The sequence below is a fragment of the Carex rostrata genome, chromosome 7 (assembly GCF_964058835.1).
Source record: "Carex rostrata chromosome 7, lpCarRost1.2, whole genome shotgun sequence".
NCBI classification, from domain to species: Eukaryota; Viridiplantae; Streptophyta; class Magnoliopsida; order Poales; family Cyperaceae; genus Carex; species Carex rostrata.
This window is the reverse complement of record NC_135924.1, coordinates 574,934-592,827: the sequence shown is the minus strand read 5'-3', so window position 1 is coordinate 592,827 and position 17,894 is coordinate 574,934. Positions and strand designations below refer to the sequence as shown.

Here is a 17,894-nt window from a genome sequence, read left to right as displayed (position 1 = left end):
GAAACGAGATACCATGTAATGTTTATGAAGCGAAAAAAATATTGTGTCCAGTGGATTTGGAAGTTCAAAGAATACATGCATGTCCAAATGATTGTATATTATACATAAATGAGTATGCAGATCTTCATGAGTGTCCAAAATGTGGTACATCATGTTACATAAGAAAGAAAGTAACCAACGATAACAGTGATGATTCTAAATTGAAAAAAGGGCCTCCGGCAAAAGCATTGTGGTACCTCCCTGTGATACCAAGATTCAAACATTTGTTCGCAAATGCTAAAGAAGCAAAATTAGTGCGTTGGCATGCCGAAGACCGGAAAAAAGATGGAAAATTACGGCACCCCGCTGATTCTCCTCAGTGGAGGAATATCGACAGAAAGTTTGACTTTGGCGGTGATTGTAGAAACCTAAAGCTTGGGTTTAGTACAGATGGAATGAACCTGCATAGTAGCATGAGCAGTAAGCATAGTAGTTGGCCGGTTCTATTGTGCATTTACAATCTTCCACCTTGGTTATGTATGAAACGCAAGTACATTATGCTGACCTTACTAATATCAGGACCCAAACAACCCGGAAACGATATAGATGTGTATCTAGCGCCGTTGATAGAGGACCTACAAAAATTGTGGTTACTAGGAGTGCAGATGTTCGATGCATATAGCAAGAAAAATTTCACCTTATGGGCTATGATTTTCTGCACCATTAATGATTTTCCTGCATATGGCAATTTGTCGGGTTATAGTGTTAAAGGAGAAAAGGCGTGTCCTATTTGTGAAGACGATACAGTCGATATGTGGTTAACTCATTGCTCTAAAACTGTGTACATGGGTCATGGTAGGTTTCTTCCTACCAATAACGCACACCGAAAGAGAAAGAAAGAATTCAACGGAAAGACCGAGAACAACAAAACACGTTATCCATTGACCGCTAAAGAAGTTTATTCGCGAGTGAAGGATATCAAGGTTGATTTAGGGAAATTTAAGAAAAGAGGGGGAAGAAAGAAAGGGGCTCCGAAAAGTTGCTGGAAGAAGAGATCAATATTTTGGGATTTACCATACTGGGAGCACTTAGAGGTTCGACACTGTCTCGATGTGATGCATGTAGTGAAAAATGTTTGTGATAGCATAATTGGAACATTGTTGAATATTCCGGGTAAGACTAAGGACGGAATCAATGTTCGGAAAGACATGAAATTAATGAACATACGGCCGGATCTACAACCAGGAGAGAAGGAAAGATCAGATGGTAAAATTTGTACATATCTAAAACCTGCCATGCATACGCTGTCGAAAAAAGAAAAGATAAGCTTCTGTGAATGTCTTCATGGTGTTAAAGTTCCCTCTGGATATTCTTCAAATTTTAAAAAGCTAGTTTCACTGGAAGATTTAAAATTGACAGGTATGAAGTCTCACGACTGTCATGTTTTAATGACACAGCTTCTTCCTATTGCAATTCGAGGTATATTGCCAACGTGTGTTAGGAAGACCATCACGAGGCTTTGTTTTTTCTTAAATGCCATTTGTTGCAAAGTAACAGATTCCGATACGTTGGATGATTTGCAAAAGGAGATTGTTGTAACTCTTTGTCATCTTGAAATGTATTTTCCGCCGTCTTTTTTTTATATCATGGTTCATTTAATTGTTCATATAGTCAGAGAAATTAAGATGTGTGGACCAGTTTTCTTACGGTACATGTATCCATTCGAGAGATAAATGGGAATTTTAAAGGGATATGTGCGGAACCGATATCGTCCCGAGGGCAGCATTATAAGAGCCTATGCTGCTGAAGAGGTTATTGAGTATTGTACTCAATATCTCGATGATTTAAAAACTGTTGGCATCCCTAAACCTCGACACGAGGGAAGACTTCATGGTGTAGGCACAATCGGTTCAAAATTAATCATTCCCGACCGTACAATAATAGCACTAGCACATTTCCATGTTTTACAACACCTAACCGACGTTCATCCATATTTGGACGAGCACATGACCATCTTGCGACAACAGAATCCTAAAAAATCCGATAAGTGGTTGATTAGTGAACATAATGAAAAGTTTCAAACTTGGTTTGCATGTAGAGTCATGGAAGCTCAGGATGGAGAAAATATTAAAGAAATTGTCAAAAAGTTGGCTCTTGGTCCAGTTCATGTTGTGAGGTCTTTCCAGGGATTTGACATCAATGGGTATACATTTTACACCAGAACTCAAGATGAAAAGAGTACCGTGCAGAACAGTGGTGTAACATTAGTAGCCGTTTCGAGTGTTCTTTCGGGAGCTAAAGATGCCGGACCCTCGCAAGCATCGATGTCGTATTATGGGTTTATTGAAGAAATTTGGGAACTAGATTACAGAACATTTAAGATTCCTTTATTTCTGTGCAAATGGATTGATAACCGTAAGGGGGTTAAGGTTGACAACGATGGTTTCACTTTGGTGGATTTCAACAAGTTGGGATATAAGGATGATCCATTCATACTAGCAAGACAAGCAACACAAGTGTTCTACGTAACTGATCCTAGCGATCGTACAAAACATGTGGTCCTATCCGGAAAAAGACGTATTATCGGGATTGATAATGTAGTTGACGAAGAAGTGTACGATCATTTTGACGAGATACCTCCATTTTCCGTTGGCATGCCAACGTTACCAACCGGAGATTACACCGAAACAAGTTACATGCGCCACGATCATAATGAAGGAGAATGGATTGAAGAAAGTTGATTCATTTAATTGTTATTGGTATGTTACATATAGACGCTGTTTTTTTAGTTCGTAGCTCAAACTATGTTTTATAAATATTCTTTACGTTTGATGGATTGAATTTTTTTTTTTCAGGATGCATTAAATGATGGAACGATGGTAGACATGCAAGCTATTCGGTAAAAAAAATTCCAACTGAAATTTTATATATATATGTGTATATATGTATCTTTTTGATGAAAAAATTCCAACTAAAATTTCATGATGCATCAATTGACCCTCCGATCTGCTTTAAAAATAGTGCTAATCTGATCTGATATAAACAGGGCGGAACTGGACACCTCCATTTGACCTCCTTTATTGCCCGCTTCGCTATCCCCAAATTCCACGGCGCACCAATTCTCTCTCCCGCGCACCATTTTTCACTCTCTCTCGCGCGCATCGATCCCTAGGGTTTTTCAAAACCCCGTCTGTATCTCCGCTCTCTCTCCCTCATCAGTCATCAAAACGTGCCTCTCTCTCTCATCGCTCTCTCTCCCGCCGCTCTCAGCGCTCTCTCTCGGCGCTCTCTCTCCCGCCGCTCAGCCCGCCGCTCAGCCCGCCGCTTAATCTCTCTGGTGCCACCCTCTCTCTGCAACCACAGCGACTCAAGTGCCACCATCTCTCTGCAACCACAGCGACTCAAGTGCCCGCCGCTCAGCCCGCCGCTCAGCCCTCCGCTTAATCTCTCTGGTGCCACCCTCTCTCTGCAACCACAGCGACTCAAGTGCCACCATCTCTCTGCAACCACTTAATCTCTCTGGGAGAAACCATATTCGGGTAATAATTTATTTTCTTTTTTTTAATTATTTAGGTTTGAACTCGTTGTTGGCAATCTTGAACTGATAAAGTTTTTCCTTGTTACTTACGTGAGTGGTTAGAAAAATAAAAAATAAAAAATAAAACTGGTAAGCACTTTTCTTTTGCAAGGAAAACTGATTCTGGTATCAGCATTATATTCTGGCAAGCACTTTTCACATTGAATCTGCATGCTTGCTGATTTTTGTTCATTTGGAAGTTATTTTCTGAATGTACAGGTATTAAAACCTTAAAAGTTTCAGACTTACCCTTGCAGAAGGGGTAGGTCAGGTGAAATAGAAAATATCATATATGTCCTGTCCTTATGGTTCTTATTCAGAATATACTCAAATTACCCTGTAAATTTATATTGTATAGTGTGTTATGTTGTTTTTTACTTGTAGATCTGATTTACTTCTTTCTATTGGCTCTTTCTTTCTATGTATTCTGATTTGCTTCTTTATAAACAGCTTTTCTAGGGCTTGTTTCTGAAATCTGTTAATTGGCTTTAATTTTTAGATCTGATTTACTTCTTTATATTGTTCTTGGAGCCCACAGCTTCTTTTCTAAATTAATATATGCTTGGTTTACCTTTCAGGGAAGTCACTACAATTCTTATCATGTCCAGTGGTGGTGGTGATAGTGGGTCTGCTTCGACCAAAAAAAAAGGACGAGGTCCTTCGAATATTAAAAGGGTGATTAATCAGCCCAATAAGGGGGTGAAATTTGATACACTTGGGAGGGCTATTATGAATGACAAAACAACACCTTTTAGTACGCAACTTGGGATTTCAGTGAGAGCCCACGTTCCTATATGCTACCGACAGTGGCCTGACGTACCAGATCGTATAAAGGAAACTGTTTGGCAAGACCTCCAAGTAAATAACATTAACCTACTTAATTATGTAGAAATATGAGGGTCTGTTTGTGAAATTAAGAGTGCAGGCTATCTCATTAGACATTTCGAAGACTATTTCAGGCATAGTAAGGGTCTTTCTTGATTTAGTTGGTGTTATTTTTTGGTGTAGAACCATTTTTTCAAAAAAATTAGTCTAAAGATAAAGATATTAGCAGCTGGTCCTATTCAGAATTTCTGATAAAAACAAATGTCATACGCATGCAGAATTTCTGATAAAAACACCTTTCAGGTTAGAAAAGTTAAGGCACTGAAGAACAATGCTCATACGCGTGCAGCATATTAACTAATTCCAAACTTGTTGTGCTTTCTTTCGCAGCTCGGTTGGAAATTACCTGATGACGATATAGATTTGAAGAAGGAGATCACTAGTCAGATGGGTGTTTCCTTCAGAAGGTTCAGACGTACTCTGTATACGGACTTCGTACTGAAGGGTGAGACGCCCTTTGATGATTATAAGTCCATTGAACCTAATCAATGGGTTGACTTCGTTGAGTATCACCAGTCGGAAGAATTCCAGGTTTTTAATTTCTTCATGCCAACTACCAAAATTTCAAATGATTTGTTAATGCCAATTCTTTTCTTGCTGAAATTATAGAACCTAAGTAGACAAGGGAAGGAGAATCAGGAGAAAAACTTGTACCCACATTTATTGGGAAACAGAGGTTACAAGGGTGAAAACTTCCAGAAGAAGCTCAAAGAAACTTTGATGGAGGTTGCTAAACAGGGGTCACAAACTAATGTGTCATCGAGTGGGTCAACTACTAGTGTGTTGTCGGAAGAACAGCTCAACAAGTTGGAGGTTGAACATAGGCACATCGCATGGAAACTCGCAAGAGAGAAGGTGTTGGACGATGGGGAACATGTTCATCCTAACCCGGAAACAAAAGAAATGATCAAGACAATTGTGAGCATCTAGTACATGGTTGAAGGTGTCTTCAATTTAAATTTAAATTTAATTAATTATGTTATAACCTATTGTCATTGGTTTAATCATATCAGGAAGAACAAGAAGAGGCTTTCAAGGAAGGCACATTCACCCCCGATCGATACGACGATATTCTAGGAAAGTCCCTTAAAAATCCAGAACATCCGGGGAGGGTGAGAGGCCTTGGATCTCTTGTGGGTATAAAGAAAGCTTATGCTAGGTGCGGAAAAAGGAAGAGGCACACTTCTTCGGAGTTTGAGGAGAGTATAGAACAGAGAATACAAAGAGAGGTAGCGGAGAGAATGAAAGACGTATTGGAGGTTGTGGAGAGGCAAGGCAGGCAAATAACAATGTTGATGGGCCAAGTAGCACTGGAGAATCGAGCACCAAGTGGCACTGGATTTGTTCAGAGCCAGAGCAGTTGCCCGTCGGTGCAACCAACACATTCTCTCGATTTCATTGAGGTAAAATTGTTATTCCAGGTTGTATCCATGCATGGCACAAATATTTGAGTTTAGATCTGGACCATTCAATTAGAATCAAGGAATCCATTTAAGATGGAATGCACAATAACAATACCCTTTTAATATGTGTGCCAATGTAGATTGCACGATCTGATCTAAACTCAAAGAAACTCAAAATTTGAGTTCTGATCAGGATAATCAGATCATAATTCAGATCAATTCGGTATGAGGTGAAATTAATCCATGAAACCTTTATACTACATTACTAGTCATGCCAAAATAGATATGACTCCTGATCTAAACTCAAAATTTGAGTTACTTTAGGTGAAATGAATCCCCCTCCCCAAATTACAGTAATGTTTCTGGTTATTACCACTACAGCAAAATGACCCATCTGTGACTGATTTTTGGGACCAGTCCGATTGTTGGTCACAGAAGATCTAAAAAAATCAAAAAAACGAAAGGAAAAAAAAGTAACGGGGACAGATTTAACTCACAGCCTTCTGGGACCGGCGCCCACACCCTTGTGGGACCGATTTGGCCCGGTCCCAGAAGGTCAACCTGAAATACATCTATGGAGATGCGTTATTCTCCTCTCCCACACTGTTTTGTGTTAGGTTAACCGCAAAAGAAAAGAAAAAAAAAACGGCGCCACAAAATCGACGCGCGCCTCCCTCTGATCGACGACCGATCATCTCCTCCTCTCCACCGACCACCTCATCTCCGTTCTCTCCGTTCTCCACCGACCTCCTCCTCTCCGTTCGAGCACCGACCACCTCCTCTCCATTCTCGATCTCCTCCTCTCCACCGACCACTGGCCACCGATCACCCTGTCATTCGACCACCGACCACTGGCTCTGATCCCCTTTTCCCAAAGGTAATATTTTTAATTTTTTATCTTCTTTTTTTTCTTTTCTTTTTTTTCTTAGTACTGAGGGGACTGAGAGGAGATTACTGTGATTCTGTGATTTTTTTTTTCCTGTGATTTAGGGGTTCTGTTTATTCTGTCCGGTACTGAGATGCTTGTACCAGTACCAGTCTAGTACCAAATTGATAATTTAGTATCTGTTCATAACGGTGTAATATTCATGCTGATCAATATATAAACTTTTTGAGCGCCTAAAATCAGTGTTTTTTTTTATCCATCTTGATCTTTTTTTCATCTTTCAATGAATGATGTAAAAGGTAGTCATCTGGATTTTGTATTGCTGTACCAATTGTTAACTGTACAAGACTGAAAGATGGTACAATTAGGGTAGAGAAGTTTTTATGTTTTTTGTGACATATTTTATGTGCTCTATTAAATCAAACAATAAAAGGCTAATATTTCTTCTTCTTTTAAAAAAAAATTTCAGCTATTGAATGGGTCAAAGGAAAACAGATGGAAGAGGTGCTAACCATTAAGAACATGTAAGTGTATACCTTTTATGCAACATTTTTGTCTTTGTACTTATAATTTGTTTTTCCTTTACTTTTTTACAGTATGATAGTCTAATGGTACTTGTCTCACTCAATTTGTAATTAATGTTTTTGTTTAGCCAATTCGGGAGTTTATTTTTTTTGCCAGAAGCTTGGAGTGGGGACCTGATACCTCGTAGTTTAGTTACTGGAGTGTGGTACCAGTAAATAATTTCAGTTGTTTTGGTACTAGTAGTGTTAGATATGGTACCATTCAATTAGTTTTAGAAAAAATGTATGGTTCTGGTACGAGGGATGGTACATTTTTGTCACCTTGTATGTATGTACCGGTGGTGATTTTTATGTCACCTTGTATCTATTATTATTTTCTCAATAATCAGTTAGATTTTTATGTCATAGCTATCTGCTATCTTTAGCATGGTTGAGGGTCAGTTAGGTTCTTTAGCATAGTTGACAACTTATACAATTCTGCACTTGTAGCTTTTTTAATTTTAAATAGGTATTTCGGTATCTATTAATATTAGTGACTATACACCTTTTTTTTTTTTTTTTTTGAATTTGTAGACCTGACAATCCAAATCTCTGAAGCAAACAAGTATTAGAGACTGAACCTCTTGTGCAAATTCTTCTTCTGGTTAGAGGTACTCGAAGTTTCTCCTAGTAAATCTTAATTTTTGTTTTCTCATATGGAAGAGATGTAGAAGTTCACTTACTACTGATGAGTCATCAAGTGACTTGATTATTTTAATGATCTATTATGGCAGATCATTATTTCATGGTCCCAACAATTAATGATCTATTATGGAAAGATCAGATTTAAACAATTCTAAGGTTACCCCTTTTACTGTATTGCATTTTTTTTTTTTACCAGCAAGTGAATAAGCATGAGATTGAGAATTTTGCATGCATACCCTTTACATTTTTCTCTAGTTGTAATCTTTAGCATAACTTTAAGTTTAGTTTTGACCTCGTGATCTTTAGCATAATCTTTAAGTTGCAATCTTTAGCATAATCTTTAGCATAACTTTAAGTTTAGTCAGACAATACCATCAAATGGCTTTTGTATATCAGTTAGGTTTACCAGTACTTTATATTAACATGACTCTGTCATCAAATTGGTACTGTCATCTTGTTCAACTGGTTCGTTGCATCAGTCTAAAATTGTTTTGAGTTTCTCATACAATTGAGCCTCTTTTTTTATTTAGGCTATTGTTTCTCTTTTTTATTTTTGTGCATTGCTATAGCTCTTGTCTTAATTTTAACTTGTATTCTTATCTTAATTTTCAGAAAAAAGAAAACAAACAAACAAACCTGATCATAGACTATTGTTTGGGAGCCCTTATCAACAGTCGGAATAATTACACGACCTATTTTTCAGGCAAGGTAAGAATGTCATGGAAAAAGATCTTATACAAAAAAGAAAACAATTAATTTGTGTACCATAGAATTAATTTGATTTATTGGTGGATTTGACTTCTGTTTGGTACCAAAGAAAAATATACATACACATGTGCAACTGGTACAAATAGAAATATATTTTTTGTTTGTGCATGCTGACTTTTTATAAAATTAGAAAAATATTTTCAGCTTTTAAGCACAGATATTTTGTGTTGTTTGACAGTGATGGCACTTCTGTTCAAAATGGTTAATATAATTTTGATTTAAATTTTATAGTTGGTATTATTGTTCCAGCTTTGGATTTGAAAGTATTTCACTTGAAGAGAAACAGAGAAGGAAATAGCCTTTAGTATAGCTGACAAGTGTTGTTATCACCATAAGCCATAAAAGGATCTGGTCGGTTTTACTTCTGGATTTTATATCATAAATTTGTATGAACATGAACAATTCTCATATAAAGCAAGCTTTAAGTTTTTGTAGGTCACTGCTGGCAAGTAATCATTTATTTGGAAAAATACTGTTAATTACTTCATTCCCATTTTATGTCAAACTTTGAATATCTTTGAATGTATTCAATAAAGAGGAGTTCTAATTACTTAGCAAGAGGAGTTAGTGAATTTTTTGATATTTGATGGTAAATTCTTGGTACGTATCAATTACATTGCTTGTGAATTATTTGATATTTAATGTTAAATGCTTGATATGTATCAATTAAATTGCTTGTGAATCGTCTGATATTTGATGTTAAATGCTTGTGAATATTACGTTTCGTACCAATTGAGGTGAGAGAAAAATATATGAATAGAATGGGTTTAATATTATATTTGTTTGTTACAGTTCTTACTAATTGGAAATAAAAAATAATAATAAAAAATAACAAAAAAAAAATAATAAGCTTCTGCGACCGATTTGGAAACCTTTCGTGACTGCCCAGTCGGTCTCTGATAAGTCTCTAGCCACGTCAGCATGTCACACTAGGGACGGATCTAGTCGGTCGCTGAAGGGGTCATCTGCGACCGGCGCCATAACCTTCAGAGACCGATGACGTCAGCAGGGTAGTCATCAGTGACAGAGCAACTGCGACCCATTTTGGTCATCTGGGACCGGCGCCCACCTTCTGCGACCGGCGCTTCACCCATCTGCGACCCATTTGACCGGTCGCAGAAGGGTATTTCTGCTGTAGTGTACTATGTTATTGGTTGCACACCCACTTTTATATTATTGACCCTTTTTTTTTTTTACTGGTGATGTCAAGAATTAAGTCAAAGTTGATAGTAAAGATGGATTTATGTCATTAAATGCAGAGAGCAATTGCCCAATGTCCGATACATAGCTGTTCCTGTTTTACCCCTGCCTTCGTTTCTCTGATTGACAGACCTAGATCCCATCAAATTCCATGTATTAGATTGTCCAAAATCAAGCTCCAAAAATGAACAAATTGTAAAACAATTACAAGTTTTGTGATATATTCCTTGATTCCTTTAAAGGAAGAGCGCAGTTGCAAACTCCATTTGATTCGGGATGGGCAAAAGATTCAAGTGGCTGTAGGGACGATATATGCAGGCACAGTTATTCACGGTAGACCTGTACCGCCTGGCCATGCGAGAGTAATGGTGGATGATTATGCCGCGGGTGAAGATGAGACCCCTGTACCCGTACCAAATGACGAGGTGGCTACTCTTCGCTTAGCCCGTTCTAGTTTCACGGCATGGCCTAAGGATATGATATCTTTAGATGAGGTAAAAATGCTTGCTTACAAATTCTTTAGCTTACAATTCCGTAACTAGTAGAGTTATCCTTGATTTTTCATTTTCTAATTGCAGGAACCACGTAAAGAGTTACAAGTTCCTCCAAGTGGGAAGTTAGTTCATAGTGATGGGTTAATTTGAAGAAAGAGATCAATACAAGGGGTTTCAGGGTATAAATTTTGATACGTTGGGTCCTACCTTCAAGAGTCTACGTGATCGGTTTGTTCAGCAAGTAGGCAACGTATTCCACATCGATCCGCCAATTGACCTTTTCCATAGCGAGAACCAAATTTCCGTTCATGCCGATGATTTGAAGGCTTTGATTACACCAAATACAATGCTCACTGGACCAATTATTCAGATATTCATGATGTGAGTTAATAATTGTAATAGTGCAAAAATTTACTAATAATGACATTTCTGCCCTTATTTGCAGGTATGCGCATAAATACTATAAGGATGAATATCCTAACCAGCTCGTTGGTTTCATGGACCCCGCAAAAACATGTGGCCAATTTGTGGAGGGTGATGTTCGCGACCGACAATTTGTCGAGGAATACCTAACAACAGCATTGAAAGAAAACCGAGACAAAAAAATTATATTCTTACCATATCACGAGGGGTTAGTTATCGCTCTCTCTATTTATATAACTTCTTCAATTTCTTTCATTTTGTAGAAATTAAAAATTATAGCATGTTTTACATAAATATGCAGTGTACATTGGATGTTGATTGTGCTGATGCCAAGAGCGAGCACGTTTTACATGTTTGATTCCATGGGTAGCCCGAGAAAAGGTTACAAGATCATCAAAGCGCTTGAGGGGTAAGTTTTTCAAACCGCTAAGTTTAATTGTAAATCATGCACTCTTTTTTCTTTTTTCTGATTCCATGAGGTTTTGGACTTGCAAATCATGTTCTCTTGCATTAGAGGACTGGACTTGTTATATTTTTAACCTTTAATCTAAATTTGGGGCTGCTATATGGAAGCCTTCTCTGTGATCCAGCAAGGAAATAAGGTTTTCTTTGGAAGTGAAATCATGTCAAAGTCCAAACTCAAAATGACCATAAACTGAGGCTGTGATGATCACTTCTGTCATAAAAATACAAATTTGTTCAATGGTAAAAAAGCTGAAAAGGACATGTAGATCCCTTCTGTCATAAGAATATGCCCAAAATACCCTTCTGTGAAGAAATGACAAATCAGAGGATATAGACTCTGATTATGTCAAATCTAAGATCACAGACATGTAGAGGATTATCTACCATACAGTTTAGACCCAAAGTTTGTATCAATTCGATTTTTCTGCTATTTGTTATGGATTTTTGAATCTCAGCTTCTCTCAAATTTTCTTGTATTCTTCTTTTCTTGTTTCTTCATTTCTGCTGCATATGGTTCATGGTATAAAACTCCATACCAGACAGATAAAGAAAATCCCAAAGACCACCAAATAAATCAAGCATATAGTTTATCTAATAATGAACATCTCCATGTAAATAAACCGAAATTTGGTGTAGTGGTTTACCCACGGTGAAAATAACAAATCAGGCTTTCAGAATAGCAAAACTGCAGTTTACCAGCAAACATCGATTAAGAAATCAAGCCCTCAAGCAGGGTGTGGGCTAGCTGCATGCTGTCTCTCCTTCTCTCATCTCTTTATTCCTTTGTTTAATCTTTCTATTTTTTATTTTTTGCCTTCTTTCTAGCAATGTAACCTTAGGTCTGGTTTTAGTAAAAAAATTTTGAATTCCGTATCTTTAAATCTATTTCTGAGGACCACATATATATAAGACACGTTCTCCACTAGTGCAACCCACAAAGCATCGAATGTTGAGGTAATAGTAATTCTTTTCTAAATCTATTTATGTGCTCTCACAATTGAATTATTTTCTAACAGCCCATTCCTAACGGATTCATGTACCGGAGGACCTGGAAAAACTAGGTGGAAGCGTTCAAATGTTGAGGTAATAGTAATTAATACAAATTTGTTCAATGGAAAAGAGATGATGTGAATTCGTATCTTTCGACTTCATATATGTTTGTATCTTTCGACTTTTTGGATAGTGTCCTAATTTTAATTTTTTTTAATGCAGTGCCCACAACAAGATGGAGATTGGGAATGTGGATACTATGTCATGTTATTCGTGTATGACATAATAACTCGATTCCTTGATATTTTTCCGAACCTCACGGTATGCATATTTTTTTTTGCAAAAGTATGCATAATTAATATATCATACCCCAAAAATATGAAATTTTCATATTTTATCATTTAAAAAATGTAGGACTTCCCCAAAGAGTACAACGGAGTAAACATCGAATACATGCGAACAATGTGGGGTAAATATTTTTTGAAGGAAGTGTTAGGGGCGAAAAGTCTGACAATATAGGATGTGTTGTTTAATTTGTATTATTTGGTGAACTTTGTAATTTAAACATAGCTTAACTTAGATGTCTAATTTAGGATGTGTTATTTGATCTCTTTATATTATAGGCCAGCAAAAATATATGGCAGCTGGCCACATAATAAAATTTATTTTTTTAAAAAAAAAAAAAAATTAGTGTCGGCTATTATTTAATTATCCAACACTAATAGGTATTAGTATCGGCTCTTAATATTATATCCGACACTAATAACTATTAGTGTCGGCTAATAAATATTCGGCCGACACTAATAATCATTAGTGTCGGTTGATTAACATGAGCCGACACTAATATATTCTTAAATATGAATGGTAAGAGTCAGACTATAGATCTAGTGTCGGTCCAATATAATCAGCCGACACTAATAGGTATTAGTGTCGGTCTTTAAATTAAAAACCGAGACTAATAAGAATTAGTGTCGGTTAATAAATAAAGAGCCGAGACTAATACTTATTAGTGTCAGCTTTTTATTTATAAACCGACACTAATTCTTATACCTTTAGTGTCGGTCTTTTATAAGTATTAGTATCAGCCCGATTAGTGTCGCATAAAGTCCGATGCTAATACCTAAAAACAACTGATACTAATTCATAGTTCTCCACTAGTGAGAGCAGCTGTTCGGACGGATTAATGCGGATTAAGAGTCTAAGGAGCATTAAGGAAGCTAAATCCTACCCAACCGAACAGACACTATATATATATATAGATACAGATGAGTGCCAGATTAGTTCAAATTGCTATGGTATTTGTAAAAACACTCCGGGATCATTCAAATGTGAATGTCCCCCAGGCACACATGGAAATAGTATAGTCCCTGGAGGTTGTTACAAGAATGAGCCGAAAATTAAATTATGGGGCAAGCTTGTTATAGGTAATTTTCTTGAAAATTGCTATTACATTTTGAGTTACTTAATCTCTCTCTTTTTAATCAGGTGGCAAAATTTACAAGTTTAACTAATTGTAATTTCAATAACTCAAGTAATTGATCAATTTAATTGGTTTATATATAAAGAAAAAAAAGTAATTGATTGATCCATTGTCCTACACAAGAGATTGCTGAGTGCTCAATTACGAGTGACTTGGAGGTGCCCGAAATTTTGATTAGTACTGTATTGGTAATTTTGTGGTTTTTCTTAGTTATATGACTAGGATGGCTATTTTGATATTTTTGTTGAAATTTTGATTACATAATGAACATTATAAAAGGTTGAAGGCTAATATGAGATGCGTATAGGTTATTTTGGGAAAATGTTGGTTATATAATGAAGGCTGGAAACAAATTATTCGCCCGGCCTACTCTCTAGTTCTATTGGTTGTTCTTATGGTTTATTTGTAATCAAACGAGCCGTTTTCGGACATCACTTCATTATATTTTAATTTTATATTAGTAATTATGATTGCATATGTATGACATGGTAAGTTTTTATGGTTTATTTGTAAAAATAATAAAATTATTATATTTGTATTATTCGTTATTCGCCCACTACCGTTTCGTTACCCGCTAATCTTAACGAGTATGTGTAGGGTAGGGTAAGGAAAATTCTTAACGAGTATGGGTAGGATATGGGTAAGGTCAATTCTTAGTGGGTATGGGTATGAAAATGGTTCCACCCTCTCCGTATTGTACCCATTGACACCCCTATCCACCACTAATCTAATATTTTTATTCTCCTTATCATAACTCGGTTAACCTAATAGTAACTATCTTTCCAGATGCGGCTATCACATGATGATCTAGACTAACAAACAAAATTGTGTTATATCTTAAACATTTTTTTAATTAGTTATAAACCATTAATCACGAGCAATTAAAATTTATTATAATATATAAATATAGATGGAAATTCATATCTTAGCACATGATACTTAATTAAAAATTTCAATACACTCGAAACCTTAAATTCAATTGGAAATTGAAAATTTACGTTGATAATTAAATATAATTGATTATATATATATAATGAAGAAAATAAATTAACCGACCACACGAACGACAATATTGCCTCATCCACATCTATTCCTTTTATTTCATTTGTAAATTATTTTTCAGTGGACTCTACCTAGGGCTGTAAACGGATCCGAATCCGTGTAATTCGGTGTGGATAATTGCCAAAATACAGATCTGGATTTCTGGATATATCCCCCGGTTTCAAACCAAAAAAATTAACTTCCGCTTTCGAATCCATTTATCTAAGTTGTGGCGCATCAATTCTCTCTCCACACTCAGCGATATTCAATTATTTAAGCCTCTAAGGTCCAAGGTTCTAAATAGCGTTTATCGCATCATAGCGGGAAGGCTACAATTAAAAGAAGCTATAGCGAATAGCGTCGCTATAACAAAAGCTAAGTTACATAGCATTATTTGATTTTTATAAAAAATATATTATATATTTATACTATATTATAGACATCATGGCATAATTAACTATATTAATCTATTCAAAATATTTCAACTACATTATAGTAAGTATCATTTTGTTACTTCAAGAAAGGAAAAAAAAACCAGTAACATAAATTGCACTAAAACAAAACTACTCGCTAATTTAATAAAAAGTAAAATTAACCTCATATTTGAAAGTAAAGACAAACTACACAAATTAAAAAAATAAAGGTTCTAATTTTACCTGCCTCCTCCCAGTTCGTAGAACAGAAAATAAATTAGGAGAGTCTCTTATAACTTTTCATCTCTCTCTGACAGACTGTTCTTCGTACCATAATTGATTAAGAAATAGGAACAAAAGTCGAAATCAAAATGATATAAAATTTCAATTAAATGTTAAAACTTAAAATTAACTATAGGTTGCTCGTTGGGATGGTTGTTTCTTGAAAACTTTCATATTTGTAGCTTGTTGTAGCTTCCTTATTTGATTTTGTTTGATGGATCTCTCGTTTAATACAAAGCTTAGTACGTTAATTGCAAAAAAAAAATCACTGTTAAAATCCAATTTGATCCTTTATTTCAAGTCCATATAAATTGAAAAAAAAAAAAACAACAAATGTTGCATAGAGCACGCTATTTGCGCTACACGCTATGCTCTATAGTGGACCCCTATTACCGCTATAGCGTCTGTAGCTCAAATAGCGCATTTAGAGTCGACCAAACACGCTATAGTGCGCTATTTAGAACACTGCTAACGCCTTATATACTCTCTATTATTCTTACCGCAAAATTTGTGGGACTAAATTGATTCTAACATCCCGACAGCCGTTATGAATTGGATAGTTGTATTTTATTTCAAAACCCTTCAAACTTATTCTCACGGATCCGCACAATCCATATCCAACCAACGGAGACAAGAGACATATCTGTTCACAAATTATATGAAAATGAGATGTTTGATAGTTTAAAATCTTGAATTTGTAAATTCTGTTAGACATTTTTTTTATTATTATTTTCAAGATTCCATATTTTCATAATGTTACAGATGTATCCAACTAAATATATATAAATTATGAGGAGGATTCAAACGCCTTCATTTTTTATGCCCTCATCATGTCTCTATTTTTTTAAAAACTTTAATAACTCAAAATTTAAAATTTAAAAGTCAAAATAAACTGTTGGATATGATCAACTTTATTTTGGGTGTCATCAACAGCTTGTATAAATGTACTAATGTGGACAATTTTTGGACATTGAATTTTCATTTTATTGATTCACATATAAACAAAACCAGAATGTAATAAATTTTTATAACTACATAAAGAAAATTACATAGATCACATCTAATAGTTTTATTTTGACGTTTATAATTTAAATTTTGAGTTATTAGCGTTTTAAAAATAAAGGTATGGTGAAGTGTCACACCCCGAGACAACCCGCCACGTATTTATACGTAAGGCGTGTGCACATCGCATACATTATCAATAAAAATACTCATCCAACATTTACAAGTGAAACAAAGTCTTTTAATATCACAAGTAGTTCAAGCACATAACATAAATTTAACATGAGATCAAGACAAACAGGGCAAACAAATCGATAATTGCCATGTTAGTCAATGTATCCACTTTCAAAGAGAGAATTAAAGTTCAACTAAAAAGAAAATAAAAAGATACTTAAGCCATCTGCTCATTGGCCTCCTCATCCGCATCCCTCCTATTCATGCTCCATGTTGGCCTCATCATTTCCTGGAACCCACATAAAAGTGGAACGGGTGAGAGATCGAACAGTCTCTCAGTACGGGATTTAGTTCCAGTCCCGGAATTTGTCAAATTTTCTTATTAACACAAACAGGAAATTAAAATTATATACTTACATGCGATCTTACTAATGAATATTTAAAACACGCACACGCGGGCACACACACACACTTCTTAAGTTATCTTTCAAGTTTTTAACTGCCTCACCAGGGGGACTCAAACCCCACCAGATCTTGGCTGTGCCACTAGACAGGGACTCGAACCACCGCTAGATCTTCTTTGCCTCACCAGGGGGACTCGAACCACCCCAGCTATTGGCGTCTCACTAGGGGGACTCGAACCACCACTAGTTCAACTGTCTCACTCAACAGGGACTCGAACCACCGCAAGATATTGACCCGTGACGGGAAGTCCAAACAACGTCACGTTAACGAGGGGTCCAGTCGAATACTAGACCCAATGTATACATTCCAACATGCGTTCAACGCATATTGGCCCCTTTCATTTAACTTATCCATTACATTCCATATTTGTTTCATTAATCACGCTCAAGTCATACTCAACACAACACATCCAATAAGTCCGTTGATCAATCGAATAATCCTATCATAGTATTCTCTAAACAAAGCCAAAGGGATCGTTCGATTCGACATGAATAATTCCATAAGTAAATAAATGCAAACAAAACAGTAAGTAACAATTTGACAATGTCCAAGAAACCCGTACCTGTTATCGTGGGGCAGTTTGTTGTTGTCTCTATTGTTTTTCCTTACTTTGACACTCAAACCTAGACCACGGAACATGATTTCTAAATTAATATTTATTCAAGTTTCTAATTAAAAATAATAATATTTGTTTAAGTTTATGATCTGTGTAAAATTCAAAAATCCACGTGAAATCCAGAAATATAATCTTTACTCTGA

The 17,894-nt window shown here is 36.0% G+C and overlaps 2 protein-coding genes across 2 annotated transcripts; both read left to right on the top strand.

Moving 5' to 3' along the window:
* Positions 1-518: 518 nt before the first annotated feature.
* Positions 519-2,720, top strand: LOC144556620 (uncharacterized). Its single transcript, XM_078305001.1, has 2 exons — positions 519-962; positions 1,728-2,720. Exons 1-2 carry the CDS (start codon positions 519-521, stop codon positions 2,718-2,720), a joined length of 1,437 nt encoding a protein of 478 aa, XP_078161127.1.
* A 7,915-nt stretch (positions 2,721-10,635) lies between these two features.
* LOC144556617 (uncharacterized) lies at positions 10,636-12,797 on the top strand. Its single transcript, XM_078304999.1, has 5 exons — positions 10,636-11,031; positions 11,125-11,232; positions 12,305-12,371; positions 12,501-12,599; positions 12,693-12,797. The coding sequence occupies exons 1-5, from the start codon at positions 10,898-10,900 to the stop codon at positions 12,795-12,797; spliced, it is 513 nt and encodes a 170-aa protein (XP_078161125.1). The 5' UTR covers positions 10,636-10,897.
* Positions 12,798-17,894: the final 5,097 nt, after the last annotated feature.

Coding starts and splice junctions, on each gene's coding strand:
- LOC144556620 (XM_078305001.1), top strand. CDS start 519: ATGAAACGCAAGTACATTATGCTGACCTTACTAATATCAGGACCCAAA. Junction 963..1,727: donor CGCGAGTGAAGGATATCAAG/GTTGATTTAGGG, acceptor GGAATTTTAAAG/GGATATGTGCGGAACCGATA.
- LOC144556617 (XM_078304999.1), top strand. CDS start 10,898: ATGGACCCCGCAAAAACATGTGGCCAATTTGTGGAGGGTGATGTTCGC. Junction 12,372..12,500: donor GGAAGCGTTCAAATGTTGAG/GTAATAGTAATT, acceptor TTTTTAATGCAG/TGCCCACAACAAGATGGAGA. Junction 12,600..12,692: donor ATATTTTTCCGAACCTCACG/GTATGCATATTT, acceptor TAAAAAATGTAG/GACTTCCCCAAAGAGTACAA.